The sequence below is a fragment of the Stegodyphus dumicola genome, chromosome X2, assembly GCF_044657685.1.
Source record: "Stegodyphus dumicola isolate Sdum_Otavi_A_Nest chromosome X2, ASM4465768v1".
Lineage (NCBI taxonomy): Eukaryota > Metazoa > Arthropoda > Arachnida > Araneae > Eresidae > Stegodyphus > Stegodyphus dumicola.
Genome location: NC_140781.1, coordinates 18,504,181 through 18,518,469, shown reverse-complemented (window position 1 = coordinate 18,518,469; position 14,289 = coordinate 18,504,181). Strand labels below are relative to the sequence as shown.

Here is a 14,289-nt window from a genome sequence, read left to right as displayed (position 1 = left end):
CAATAGTTGGTAGACCCTCCACGAGAGACAATTACAACGTGGACCCTCCGGGGCATACTTTCCACAAGTCTTTGTATGACAGATAGTGGTATTTTTTTCCACTCGGCTTCGAGAAGACATAGAAGTTCCTTCACCGATTTTGCACTGGTAGTGCACCCCTGAATTCGGCAATGCAACTCGTCCCAGAGGTTCTCGATAGGATTCAGGTCTGGACTCTGGGCAGGCCAGTCCATTCGATGAATTCCATTGGCCCCATACCAAGCCTTGGTTAACGTCGAAATATGACAACTGTCATTGTCGTCCTTAAAGTAACAGGGGTCCAACCCGTAAAACTGCCACAACGAAGGAAGCACATTGTCATCCAAAATAGTGCAGTAGGCATCGGAGTGTAGCTTACCATGAATGGGTACCAAGGGTCCCAGCCCATACCAGGAGAAACACCCCCAGACCATAATTCCACCTCCGCTGAACTTGACTGTTGGCACAATGCATTCTGGCAAGAGACGTTCTCCAGGTAGACGCCAGACCCAGACCCTGCCATTCGAACGGTAAAGGGTGAACCTTGATTCTCACTCCAAAGAACTCGTTTCCACTGATCTACGGTCCAATTTCGATGTGCTTTGCACCACATTAACCAAGCAGCGCGGTTGGACTTTGTGATCAAAGGCTTATGGGCAGCAGCACGACGATGAAAACCAAGCAGATGTGCTGCCTTACGGATGGTATTCATTGAAACAATACTCCCGGATGCCTGTTGAAACTCCTCGCCGATGTGGGCCATCGGTTGGGTGCGGTTCTTCCGAATTTCTCTGGACAGCACTCGTCGGTCTCTATCTCCCAGTTTCGTTGGTCTGCCGACTGGGGGAACATTTCGACAATCACCGCTCACCTTCCACTTCTTAATCACATAGGCCACTGTCGATTTTGGATACTTCAGATTGCTAGATATGTCCCTTAAGAATCGGCCACGTTTGTGATACCCGATAATTATACCTTTCTTGAAATCCGAGAGCTCCGAACTGCGAGGCATCTTGCATGCGACTAAAGCCGATGCTGTTTCCTACACGATATATAACGGCGGAGTCTGGGACGTACTTTAGGACCGCAGATATCGTCATTTGCATAGGTGTCCAAATACTTATTGGTAGTCAGTGTATACTCTGAATAAATAATTTTCTGTTATCCAGATGAAAAGCAGTTTCTCAACATGCCTTTAATGTCTCTTAACTTTGTTTGGTTGTCGACTTACTCCTTCTTCAGCCATAGCCGATTTGATAGTTTTTCGCTATCGTAGTTACCGTAGTTCTCGGGATACGGTATGCAATAGCCAAGTCCCGGAAACGCATTGCCTTCTTAATATTTTTCAACAATCTCTTCTTTCACTTCCATGGGGATAAATCCTAACCAGTTTCTTCATTGCTTGACTCTTTTGATTAATCTTCTTAAAACTCATCGTTAACAAATTTACAATAAATATACTCGAAAAAGCAAAAACCACGTGAAAAATTCAGTCATAGCGCAAATTGTTTATTAAATAGTAGCAAAAGGTGTAATGACGCTCATGGGCAGTTGGAGCATTGTATCGAAACAGGTGAATAGGTGCAGTGCGCGCAGTCGTGACTCATCAGACCCGAATTCTAAACAAATATCGTATATCAAACAAAAATTTTCGCGTTCAGGCAGAACTTATTTCAAAGCGGACTTATACTGAGATACCACTATATTACAACTGATCCATAACCCCTTAATTTTCTAAAAACATCTTCAAATTTCGGAATTCAACAGTTAATTATTCATCGGAGGACACCCTATTAGGCTCTTTTTTTTTATTCCATCGACGGGAGGCAGCAAGCTGAAAAACACCTAACCCCGTTGGCCAGCTGTTCTGTCGATGTAGAAAAGAAAAAGAAAGTTGATCATTTATGAAATTTTATACGCTTTTCATTTAATCAGAAAGATATCACATGTAGAACGTTCACAAAGATTTATTCATAATTTTTTCAACCAAATCCCAGTAAAAGACAAATAGTAAATATTTAACAATGTTCCTTAACGTATTTCAATTTGTTTCCACTAAAAAAAGAATTCTATGTTTTAGCTCATAAACTCGTTATCTGCCATTATTAATTTTAGTGATTATACAGGGCAAAGTTCGCACAATTTAACTGTCATTGAAAGAAAAAGCTTAATTGGCTTTAATCACCCTCCTTACTTTAGCGATTTGGTACATGAGGATTCATTTCGGTTAATTCAGAAACTTGCAATTATTACATGAAAGAATGATTTAAAAGTTTACTTCTAGGGAACAGTCTAGAAGTTTTATGAACGCGCCAAGAGATAAACAGGATGAAATTGAACATAAGTAAAAGCATAATCCTCCTTCCAATCTCGATTTTTTACGGAATGAATCTTAAAACTCTGGAGATGCGCTGATTATAAAAATGAATTAGGAAAATATAATAGTCTTTTTCATACAGCTGAAATTTACATTTTAAACCTAATAAATGAATTTTATGCGCTTAAAACATTATTATATATCAAAATATTTGAAACGTTCATCACTGTAATATAGTAACAATATATGCGAAATAAATCTAATTACAGTACCCTTCATTTATTGTAAGCAGTGTCATATAATACTTAAAGGAGGACATGTCACAGAAAATAGAATTTTCAATTGGGTGAAAATTTGCCCAATCAATCTTAAAAAGAACAAAATCAATAGGGAAACCGGAAAGTAATGTCGCTTTCTTACATTAAATTCAAACGAATACATTTTTAACAAGTTTTTATTCTTAATCACTAATATAATCACCCTCGTTATCAATAACCTTTTGCCATCTAATATGCAGAATTTCAATCCCAGACCCATAAAAATCAATTGGTTTTTTAGTAAAATATCTCGAGAGGACATTTTGGACATAATCCAAATTTTTTGCCACTAAGAAAATGTTGTAGGGATCATAATAAATGGAAATCCAATGCTGCAATATCGGCCGAGTATGGTGGGTGAGTATGGCAGACCTCCCACTCCAATTTATTAATTTTTTCCAGTGTTCGTCTTGCACAGTGCGGTCTTGCAGTGTCGTGTTGCAGAATGACGCCTTTTCTGTTGACAACTATTATTTTTCGATTAAAGATTGGTTCACTCCATCCAACTGCTCACAAGAAAGTTCTGCATTAACAGTTTGTCCAGGTTTCAGCAATTCAAAATGCACAATTCCGCAAATACTCCATCAAACACCCAGAAGCGCCTTTTTGGGATGTAAACCCTTTGTAATCCCTATTAAAACTACCTTTTGAGTTTTGGATTATCATATAGGATTTATTTTTTTGTCTCCACTAACCAAACGATCAAAAACTGTTCTGTATGGTGCCGTTGAAGCAATACGTTGCATGTGATGGGTAGGGTGGCTTTGTTCTTTTCGTGCAGATTATGGGGGACTCAAACACCTGCTTTGCTTATTTTTCCATTCTGCTTTAAATGTTCTTTGATGGTCGACCAATGTTGGCTAAGAGTGTTTGACATGGATTTGCTTCTACTTCTGCCCTTAGCATGTTGTTGTCGACATGCGCAGAAACGACATTACTTTCCGGTCCCCCTATTATTTTTATGATTCTTATTTACATATAATAAAGGGTATATATAAATATATATATAATACTCCTTAAGATTTAATAATTACTACTTCTATATATATTTATTTACAAGCTTGTAAATACGTAAAGTTAGTAAGATCTTCGTAAAATATGCCTGTATTAATTGGACTAAAATGAATTGAAAGAAGCACTTTGAAGATTAAGAATAAAAGTTAATTAAAGATGATAAATCAGTTCTGTACTTCAGCTGAAATTAAGATTATGGTTTCATCAATTATGCAACCGGTTAAACGAAAGTTTCTTTAAATAAATGTGTTCTTAAAATATATTTTATATATTATTAAATTATTTTTGGCTTACACAAATTTTTAATTATTTTATTTATACAAACTTTTACAGTGCTAGGAAGAGAAAGAAATAAAGCATCGATTCATTGAAGATTCAGTGGAATTGAAAGCATTATAAAAACAAGGGATTTTTCTTGAAGTAGTCAAAAATACCAAACAACTACTTTGAAGTTTTTAACATGCTTTCACTTCCTGCTCTCTGCATACGCATTTTATAAGACTATTTTTTACTTACCCTAAATTGTAAAGAGCATTTGTCTCATGTACAAAATGTCCATTCATTGGTAAATCTTGTAAAGTCGCCAGTTCTAAATCAGACACTAACTGATTGTTTGGCGTCACTTCTTGTAATATCTTCTTGCACTTTTCCTTCTTTAAATATACTATGTAAAAAGGGTACACAAAATAAAATATTATGAAATTTTAAAAATTCGACTACATAAAAATATTCGGGTAATTATATATATTATTAAATATTCAGGTATTTAAGCTGTAGTCTTACGATAAAGTAAATTGGATGACCAGAAATTTCTAACATTGTAAAGAAAGTATATATATATATATTATTCACAATACTATATTCATAGGAGTCTTAAATCCGCGTTACTTTCTCGCACCCTTGCTGTATATTAATGAATGAACCGTCAATAAAGTCTTTATGGTATACAGGATTATTATCATATTTATAATAAAGTAATGTAAAACATTGTTGCATTGAAAGTATCTAAAGTACATATTAAATAGTTTAACTTCTTCTTTACAGACAATGCCATTATCATTAATAAAACTTCTTATGTGGTATATGGTATTGTTAATATTTATAGGAGTGAATTAAACACTATAACCAGGAACTGCTGAAAATGTCAACTTATTGGATTGATGAACCATTAACAGAACTTAAGTCTAACTCTAATAGTTCAATAGCAGAAAGGTATGATATTATTAAAATAGCCAGTATGTGTTACAGTTAATTTTCTACAGCTATGATTTAATGCTACATCTTAACGTTTATTTACATTTCTCTAACTATGAGTAATAGTATGTTAAGTCTGATTGCTAGCATCGTGGAAAATCTGAAATTTTTTATAGATATGTGTATATTTTATGATAGTTTGATAAAACAGATTAATATATACAGATATATTTTATGCTTTCAACAGCTACTTAATTTTTGAAGTTATTTTAACAGAAAATCTAAATATTTTGCCAGTCAATGTTTCAAACTGCTTCAAATCTCCAAAGACTGCCAATACATTTATCGAAAAAAACACGTATAAACGAACTCTCTTTCTACAAGGGTAAGTTATATATATATAGATTTTTTTTTAAAATTATCTTTATTATTAAACAAAGAGGCTTGCAATTTACTTATTTTAAATACAAATGTTAGAAAGAGACATTCCTTTAGAAATGTTTTATAAACATGCTTAGTTGCATTTAATAAACATGCTTAGTTACATTTAATAAACATACTAGATTGCACTTACTGATACAGAGAGGAGCAACCACTACAGACAGTATAATAATAATAGCTACTACTGAAGAAATCACAATATTAACGGTTTTATCTCCAGGATCGATATATGCTTCTGTCTCAGGCAAATAAAAAGGCTTTTCAGAGTAACTATAGTTACTGCTTCCGTATTCGTTAGTGGCTTTGACTCGAAATTGATAGTTGATGTTTCCCGAGACGTGATCAACAATCCATTGTGTGTTAGAGTTATTGTGCACAAGTTCCCATCCATCTGAATCTGACTCCAAATGATCTGACCTATCAATTAAAAATTAAACATAAATATAATCAAATAAGATTCATCAGAAGTTTTAATTTTAAAAAATTCTGTAATTTACTTCCATATTTTGGCTACCTCATTTCGAGCTCGTAAATAAGATCTTCATAACCATTGTTAATAGCTTCCTGCCAAAAGACTTGGTAAAGTTGCCCTTGTCGTCCAATGTGTTTCACTTGAGGTATTCCTGGCGTACTTGGACGATCGCCGTCTGTTGTACATTGAAAAAAAGAGTTCTGAGGCCAGATGAGTTTTTCTTCTTTTCCACTGTATATTAAGATTAATCTAAAATTGTATTCAGTTCTAGGAGTCAAATTTGTTATGGTAATTACATTTTGCGGAGAAAACCCTTGTGTTTTAGAAGTTGAACTTTCGTAACCTTCTATTCCATCATCCTAAAGAAAGAGAAACAAGTATTTAAAATCTCATTTAGTAGTTGATAGTACCTTACAAAATATTAAATGAATAATTACTACAAATATATAACTTTAAACCAATATTTTCTATTGACACTATTCACTTTTCTCATGTCGAATATCAGGTAAGTTATTCGAAAACAAGGCTACATATTTTCGTGCTCTATACAATTTACACCAAGACTTCTTATATCATATAAAAGATACATAAGTACTTGACAAAAAGAAGCTTTCTGTAATTAATGGTATAAAGCAAAATAATCATATTTCCAGAGTAAAAAAAGGTGGCATTAGGAAAACTGTGAATACTGAATTTAGTTACAGAAGAATTTTAGAAACACACGAAAAAAATTTCATTTCTAAAATAAACTATTTCATTGATTTATGTAAATTAAAAAAAATAGTTTCAAAAGTAAAGTAATTTTACTTAAAATAAATTAGTTTTATCATACCTGTAAATATTCTAAAGAAAAGTATAAAACACTGCTATCATTAGGAGCTATCCATGACAATGTAAGAGATGAGGGTGTCGAATTCTGGCATGTTAAGTTGCTGGGAAGAATATATGAAGTCACTGTCACCTCTTCACTGTCATTGTACATATCACAATTCGAAGAGTAAGCTCGTACCTATATTAAAATATTTTACACATATAAGATAAAATTACGAAAACTACTAAAACACCCTAAAAATGTCTTTATCCGGAAGTTAACTAGTATCACCTTTCATACCTGATTTACTTCAAGGTCCAATATTATAGTTTAAATAAGTTTCTGGATATGTAACTGAAAATAATGTGTCTTGCTATCACGAGCAAAAACTATCTTGTGATAGCAAATCTTGCTATCTCATGGTACCAAACTTGCTATCACGAGGTTAAAGTCAAAATAAATCAGGTGATTTCTCGGATCTTGTGTTGAATTCAGGTAAATTCAGGTTCTATGCTACATTTGCTGTTGTCAACCAATTTGTTTAACTTAATGCTTCGTTTTCTTTTCTTTTTTTTTTTCATTAAGTGTTCGTTATTAAAAAAAGTCTATTTCTGCATTTAAAATTCTATGATAGAGAAAGCATAATCTAATAATATATAAGAAAGTTAAACTTATACAGAATATAAATAAATAGTGTTACTTATTTATGCTCAATAACAAACGACTTCTCCTGGTAACTTGCAGAATTTTTATGTAATTTTTGCTTAACTTTGCAACAAGGTTAAAGGATATCTGCTTCTTATCCAAATAGGACTTAATAAAATGTATACCCACCGTTATGTAATGGTCCTTCCCAGGTTCAGAAGATATTGACATGGCTAATTCAGCACCAGAAGGCTCTCCACATCCAGAATGAATAGCGGACAATGTAGTTTTAGAATAATCTTTCACTCGCCATCGAATTTCATATGAAATCGGATACCCATTTGGAAATAAAGGAGGCAGCCAAGTGACATCGATTTTAAATGGTGTAACTGGCTTAGCTGATATAGCCATTGGTGGAGAAGGAACTGTCAAATAATAAACAAAATGCTTATATTATTACAGCTCAGTTGAAATAATGAAGATGATACGATTAAAAATGAAATTATTTGTTCTAAATTTGGAAATAATGAGCACATCCAACACAACCCGGATCACGCTGTAAATATTTACTAAAAAACTACACACTTGATTGCATTAATCTCTGCAGTAATGAAAACGGATTTATTGAATGTGTCAGAATTATGAAGAAACTAGTTAGGTATTTAAATTATCCTTAATTCTGCGATAAGTTAATTAAAGAAAACGAAGTATTATCTATTGGATTCTGGATATAATTAATTATAATATATCAAACTACTTTATTACATTTAAAATATATGTATGCTTCTATGGCATTAATTGGGATAGATAGTTTTTTATTATATAAAATCTCATTAAAATAGATTTGGTCATATATGGACTGAAACAAAATTATTTTATGTGTTAGGAGGTATGACAATGGAAAGTCCCGGATAATTAATTTTTAGCACGTGTTGTTAAAAAGAAATCTGTAGCTCACTAAGAAGATAGCACGCTAATACCATGTGCTAACACTTTATATTTGATAAGATTTAGATTTTAAGTGATGTCTTCAACATTATGATACTGACAGGATTATGAATGAGGAAGAGTAACATTTAAGTACTTACAAGTTTTAATTTTAAGCAAAGATATGAGATTTCTTGATAAATATAAAAATAATTTGCATACAGTAATGATCAAAATAACTAATTCGATAAAATGAAGTTAAAATAACAATTTTTAAAATATGCAGTCTGCACAAAATACAGTTGTGCGTCAATAAAATCTGTACATTCAAAATTAAATACAGTAAGACCCCGCTTAACGCGGGGGATACGTTCCATCAAAGTAGATCGTAATGCGAAACAGCGCTAAACAAGGCTATCTTTACATGTAAATATTGGGGTTAGGGGAAGATGGCTAGGAAATTGGTTAGGTATTAAATTTAAAAAGTATGTTTTTTTAATGAAAATAAAACCAAACATTTATTTCTTAAAGCCCAAATTAATACCACATTATTATTTCTTGCAAAAATAAAAACAAAATATAAATAACAAAACGAATATTCTTAAAAAAAAACAAATAAAATTCTAAGTCAGTCATATTTAGTTAGCCTTCCGCGTTTTCAGTGTTCTGCCTTTTTGTGACAAAAGCATCTAATGTTGTTTGCCTTTTTCTTTTGCGTTGTTCTCTTAAAAGTTCTTCATAAACACCACGCCTTACTTTTGAGCTCCTGTCAAAATTCGGATCATTTTCAAAGAATTGATCCATTATTTCAGTTATGGTAGACAAATTCCTTTTTACAAACGCCATCGAAAGTTCTTTTTGCTCTTCTTCTGAATCACTGCTGTCAATATTTTTGTTTTCTTCTTGTTCAGTTAATTCCTTGAGCTCATCATTAGAAAGACTAGTCGCTGCTTCTTGAATTATTTCTTCGACATCTTCCACATTTACCCCTTCAAAATATGTCTGTACAATACCGCACCAAACAAGAAATACAAGTACACTCTTTCGGATATGTATTTGAAACCTATCGCTGCATAATATTTCGGGGAATCCCCGTATGCTGCGAGCGATTTCGTGGAATCCCCGGGTTGAAATAAAAGAGCGCTAAACCGAAACAGCGCTAAACGAAACAGCGTTAAGCGGGGTCTTACTGTAAAAAATTGTCTTCGCTTGCAAGAACGGGACCATGCTAGACATATAAGTAACTAAATTTTAATACAAGAGGGAGGTCAATTTTCTTTATATTTCGTGTAAAATTATACATTTAATTATACATAAGCGTAAATAAATTATAAACATGCTTTTCCTATTATGAAATATTGCAATCAAAGCTGAACTTTAGTATGTATGTGGATGCAAAGAATTGCGTATATATGTGATTGGAAAGGTTATTGGAATTTTTTTTTTAGACTGGAACCTTATTTCTGGATTAATTTTATATTAATTATATTTACGCATGTATTGTATGTGTTGATTTAATTTATTAGAATCTTGGTTTCGCAACGTCTCTTTGGCATGTGGCGGTGTGATTTCTGCCGTCATATTTGGCAGTTGCGTTTATTCCATAGACTAACATGAGAGTTTGAAACTGGGTAAATTTGTGTTTTTTTCTATCTTTCGGAATGGATATAATATTTGTATTTGGGTAAAATAAATTGTTCTGATGTGGAGTGGGAGAAGATTATTGTATATAATGTCCGCAAGTATATATTTAAAATTAAGCTCTAATAACCTGTCATATTTGGTTAGAAAATGTGTTCCTTCGAAACGCTACCCACTCAATATTTTTTACTGTTAATGCACTTAATGCCAATGCCAGTGAGACTATTTCCTGTTCTATTTGTAATAAATAAGTTATTTTTATAATTTTTTAAGTTCTAAATTTTAAAATTATTTCATTATGGAAAATCCCTCTAGATTAAAATTTAGGTACTTCTAAGTCTAGGGCGGTTCGAGTCTTGCTAATGTAGCCAATTTTTTCTTTTGTTTTATATTTTTTACATTTAATTTTTTTAATTTATTTTCTATTCCAGATATTAACAATACACATAATACCGTACTTTGCGCACACTGCGTATTTAAAAAAATTGCTATTTTAACTTAATTTTGTAGAATTAGGTTTTCACAATGTCTGCTAATTATACACTCAAGAGCCAAAACATTATGACCACCTGTCAATAACGAGTTGGGCCATTTTTGGCGCGCAACACAGTTTCAACCCGCCTTGGCATGGATGCCACAAGTCCTTGATAGATGGCCGGAGACAGATTGTACCAGATGTTGTAGCAATGGTCACGCAAATCCGAGATATTGCGAATTGGTGGTCTTTGACCTCTGAGCTGCCGTCCCATGACATTCCAAATTTGTTCTATCGGATTGAGATCCGGTGAGTTAGGCGGCCAGGACATTAAATGGAAATCAGCATCATGTTCCTGGAACCACTCCAACACAATTGTAGCCTTGTGACACGGGGCGTTGTCTTGTTAGAACATTCCATTTCCAGCTGGAAAAACAGAGGCCATGTAAGGGTGCAACTGGTCCGCAATGATGTTCAGATACCCTGTAGCATTTCCTGGTCTGCTCTACCACAACCACGGGTCCCAGAGACGCCCAAGAGAACGTCCCCCAGAGCATAATATCGCCACCACCGGCCTGTGTATGACCTACTGTGCATTGAAGGAGCAATTGTTCGCCTGGAAAACGGCGTATCCTGACACGGCCATCGGCGTGATGAATGACAAACCGTGATTCATCTGACCAGGCAACTCTCTCCCACTGATCCATGGACCAGTCGCGATGTTCCCGGGCCCAGCGCAGGCGCAGTTGGCGATGACGCTTGGTCAGCAAAGGCCCACGAGTGGGACGTTTGCTGCGTAGCCCCATATCCAACAGTGTCCGCTAGACAGTGTGCTCCGATACTTTTCTACTTGGCCCTGCATTGTATTCGGCTGTCAGCTGAGCCACTGCCTGGCTCCAGTTTTGTTTCACCATGCGAGACAGTCTCCGACGACCTTTTTCTTTGATAGCGTGTGGACGTCCAACACCATGTCGTCTACTGCTGGTTTCACCGTCATTCATCTACTTTTCATACGTACTAACAACTGTAGATCGGGAACAACCCACGAGTCGTGCAGTTTCGGAAATACTTGTTCCGAGCCTTCGAGCAATTACAATTTGCCCTCTATCAAAGTCGCTTAGATCCGCAGCCTTTTCCATCACACACAGAAGTAAGTGAAAGAATGATTCTTCAGACTCTCCAGCAGCAGTTAAATACCACTTCCACAGGATCACGCGCCTTCCACATCATCCAGGCGCATTCATCGCAAAATGTAGGGCTGGTCATAATGTTTTGGCTCTTGAGTGTATATCTACATCTGTATCTCCTACTCCCTCTCTCTATCTGTGTATATGTATATCTATCTGTATAAATGTATACAATAAAATCTCTTGTAACAGCACCCAATTATCCGGTAAAATCAAAATAACGGCACTTTCCAAAGTCTAAATTTAAATCCGAAATTTAGGCCTGTGGGCTTAAAAAATATATTATGAACTTATAACCTGAATACTTTAATGCGGAAAACATTTGTGTTATGTTTCTGCCGCCAACATAACAAGCCTTATTCAACCGATTAACTATCTCGAATATAAAGACGAACTGCCGATCCTTATCATGCGTCAATATGAGAACATCGATGGTAGTGCTCACAACTTTCAGCGAAAATTTACATTGAAAGGCATCATATTTGTTTTGGTTTTTGCTATGAAAGATATAAAGACCAATCATCACGTCACTAAGTGGTGTAAATTGCGGCTTATAATCGTGTTTGCAGATGAAGAGTCCGGTGACAAAGATTCTCGTGGTTTTAAAACACATCTGGCGCCCATGTATATATATGAATATGCGTAATAAGATTGTATATATGAATATGCGTAATAAGATTGTATATATGAATATGCGTAATAAGATTGTATATATGAATATGCGTAATAAGATGGAAAATTCATGTTATGAAGTTTCATTGTATACATAGCGAATTTTTAAAATTACAGTGATATCCTGTGAGTAGGCAGACATTCCAGGTTATATGACCTCATATTCAGAAATTTGTAGCTTTCATATGATAATAAATATGGCAGTTTTAAAATTATGTTTGATTTTGTTTTTATGGAATATAAAATCATTTCATTTCGTTTTAACATTAAGTAATCTATACGATTTTCGACACTGTTTATTTAAACGTGGCCAACAGATCTGAAACATGACCGATTGACTTCGCATGCTGTTATTTCTACATTACAAAACATAAAAATCTAATATATATGTGTGTAGTATTTTACTGCGTTGTTTGAAATTTAGAAGAACAGATGAATTTAGGGGGACAGCACCAAATCTAGAATGGTTGATTTGAGGTCGCCAATTATTCTTAAAGCAGCCATTGTATTTTGTTATATATTACATACCTCTCCTTCAAAAGAAAGGTCGGGAGAGAAGGGTGACAGAAAAAGCATTAATATATTAGCCAAGCAACATAAAGTTGTTAAAATTTATATAAAAATTCCAAAGATTTATTTATTACATTACGGCAAAGCATTCGAGCACTATCTGCCTGAAGGAAGGGATGCCATCGTGGAGGACTTTCTAAGGGAAACCAGCTCGTATACACATTACACATGGGGAAAACCACGAAAACGCCCATGCAGCCAGCCTGTTCGCGGGATTCGAACCTCGGACCGAACTAACATTGCTCGGCTACGTTACCGCTCGACTGCTGGTGGGCCCAAAGATTTAAGAAATTGATTAAACGTAATAAAATTTATATGAGAATTTAATTAAGAACAAAAATGTATTAAAATTTACTTGGAATTATGGTAAATTAATGTTATAGTTATCAATAACTGTGTGCTAAACATAAAGTATATTGAGTAAGTGTTGGTTCAAAACAGAGGCCTGGTTTACCTCTGCATAATTGTTCCTTTTACATTCCTCATGTAAAAGGAATGTAAACTCCTAATGTAAACTTTGAAAGCTCTCACTTTGTTTAATTTTTTACGTAGGAATTTTATTTTTATCATATAATGGAGTGTCATTTTTTTAATAAATGGAATGTATAGTGAAGTTCAAAAGACCAGTTGCCTTTAAACAAGAAACGGAGGCCTTTATAAGTGACTGCCAATGAAACCCTTAACCAATCATGAAAATTTAATACACGAGTTTGTTAAAGTGGTTATGCCTAAATAACTGGATATGTGTGTACTAGGAGAAAGCTGTGGGGTCTTCCAGATTGCGTAAAATAAGAAATTTGTAAAATGTAATAATAAAAGTAAAAAACTATAATTTCAATAATGCTATTACAAATGATAAAATATTACTTATGTAAGTTAAAATTAGTATGGTGCAAAATTTTAAGATTTATGTTTATTCGTAATGATTAATGGGTATATAAAATTTTTATAATTGTGATACTGTGTGTAAAAAGTTTTAGAAATCTTTCCCTGAAGTATAAAAATTATGATGTGAGTGTTCCAGAAACAAGAACGTTTTACAGATTGGACTCGAATCTTAATAAGGCTCTAAAAATGGGCAATTACTTTAAAAGAATATAGTGCTTAAAATTATTATTGACTTCAAAATTTTACGACTTTTAATTTTTTAACTGTGCAAAAGTTAATTTTATAGTTTGTATTTTCAAAATCATATCCCTCATATTTTGCTGTTCTAATGCTTTTTCTCTCAGAAAGGCTTCTCTATCGCTCCACCTTATACTCTTTGAAGGGGGAAATGTGTAAGATAAACATGAAAACAAACTTCTAATTTTAATTGGCTATAACTTCTTTTACATTTATTTAATTTCGGGACTTTTCTCTCTCCATCTCAAAAATAGGGCTATAACTTCTTTTATATTTATTTAATTTCGGGACTTCCTCTCTCCGTCTCAAAAATAGGGCTATAACTTCTTTTATATTTATTTAATTTCGGGACTTCCTCTCTCCGTCTCAAAAATAGGGCTATAAGTCTAAACTGCGTCATTCAAATTAATCATAAGATCCTACGTAACGCTTAATATAGATACCTCTTGACCAATCAACGAAT

General features: G+C 33.9%; 1 protein-coding gene and 1 long non-coding RNA gene across 3 annotated transcripts in view; one reads left to right on the top strand and one right to left on the bottom strand.

Moving 5' to 3' along the window:
• The window catches only part of sev (receptor protein-tyrosine kinase sevenless), a 215,533-nt gene that overhangs the window by 24,923 nt on the left and 176,321 nt on the right, over positions 1–14,289 (bottom strand). For both annotated transcript variants that reach the window (XM_085810043.1, XM_085810044.1), the window contains exons 30-34: positions 7,419–7,654; positions 6,606–6,782; positions 5,816–6,132; positions 5,435–5,718; positions 4,183–4,330 (exon numbers count right to left, since the gene is read on the bottom strand). In XM_085810043.1, coding sequence (XP_085666169.1) covers positions 4,183–4,330; positions 5,435–5,718; positions 5,816–6,132; positions 6,606–6,782; positions 7,419–7,654 — 1,162 coding nt within the window. The remainder of the gene's footprint in view (positions 1–4,182; positions 4,331–5,434; positions 5,719–5,815; positions 6,133–6,605; positions 6,783–7,418; positions 7,655–14,289) is intronic.
• Positions 1–14,289, top strand: part of LOC118182838 (uncharacterized) — a 312,802-nt gene that overhangs the window by 268,734 nt on the left and 29,779 nt on the right. The gene's annotated exons all lie outside the window — the stretch shown is intronic.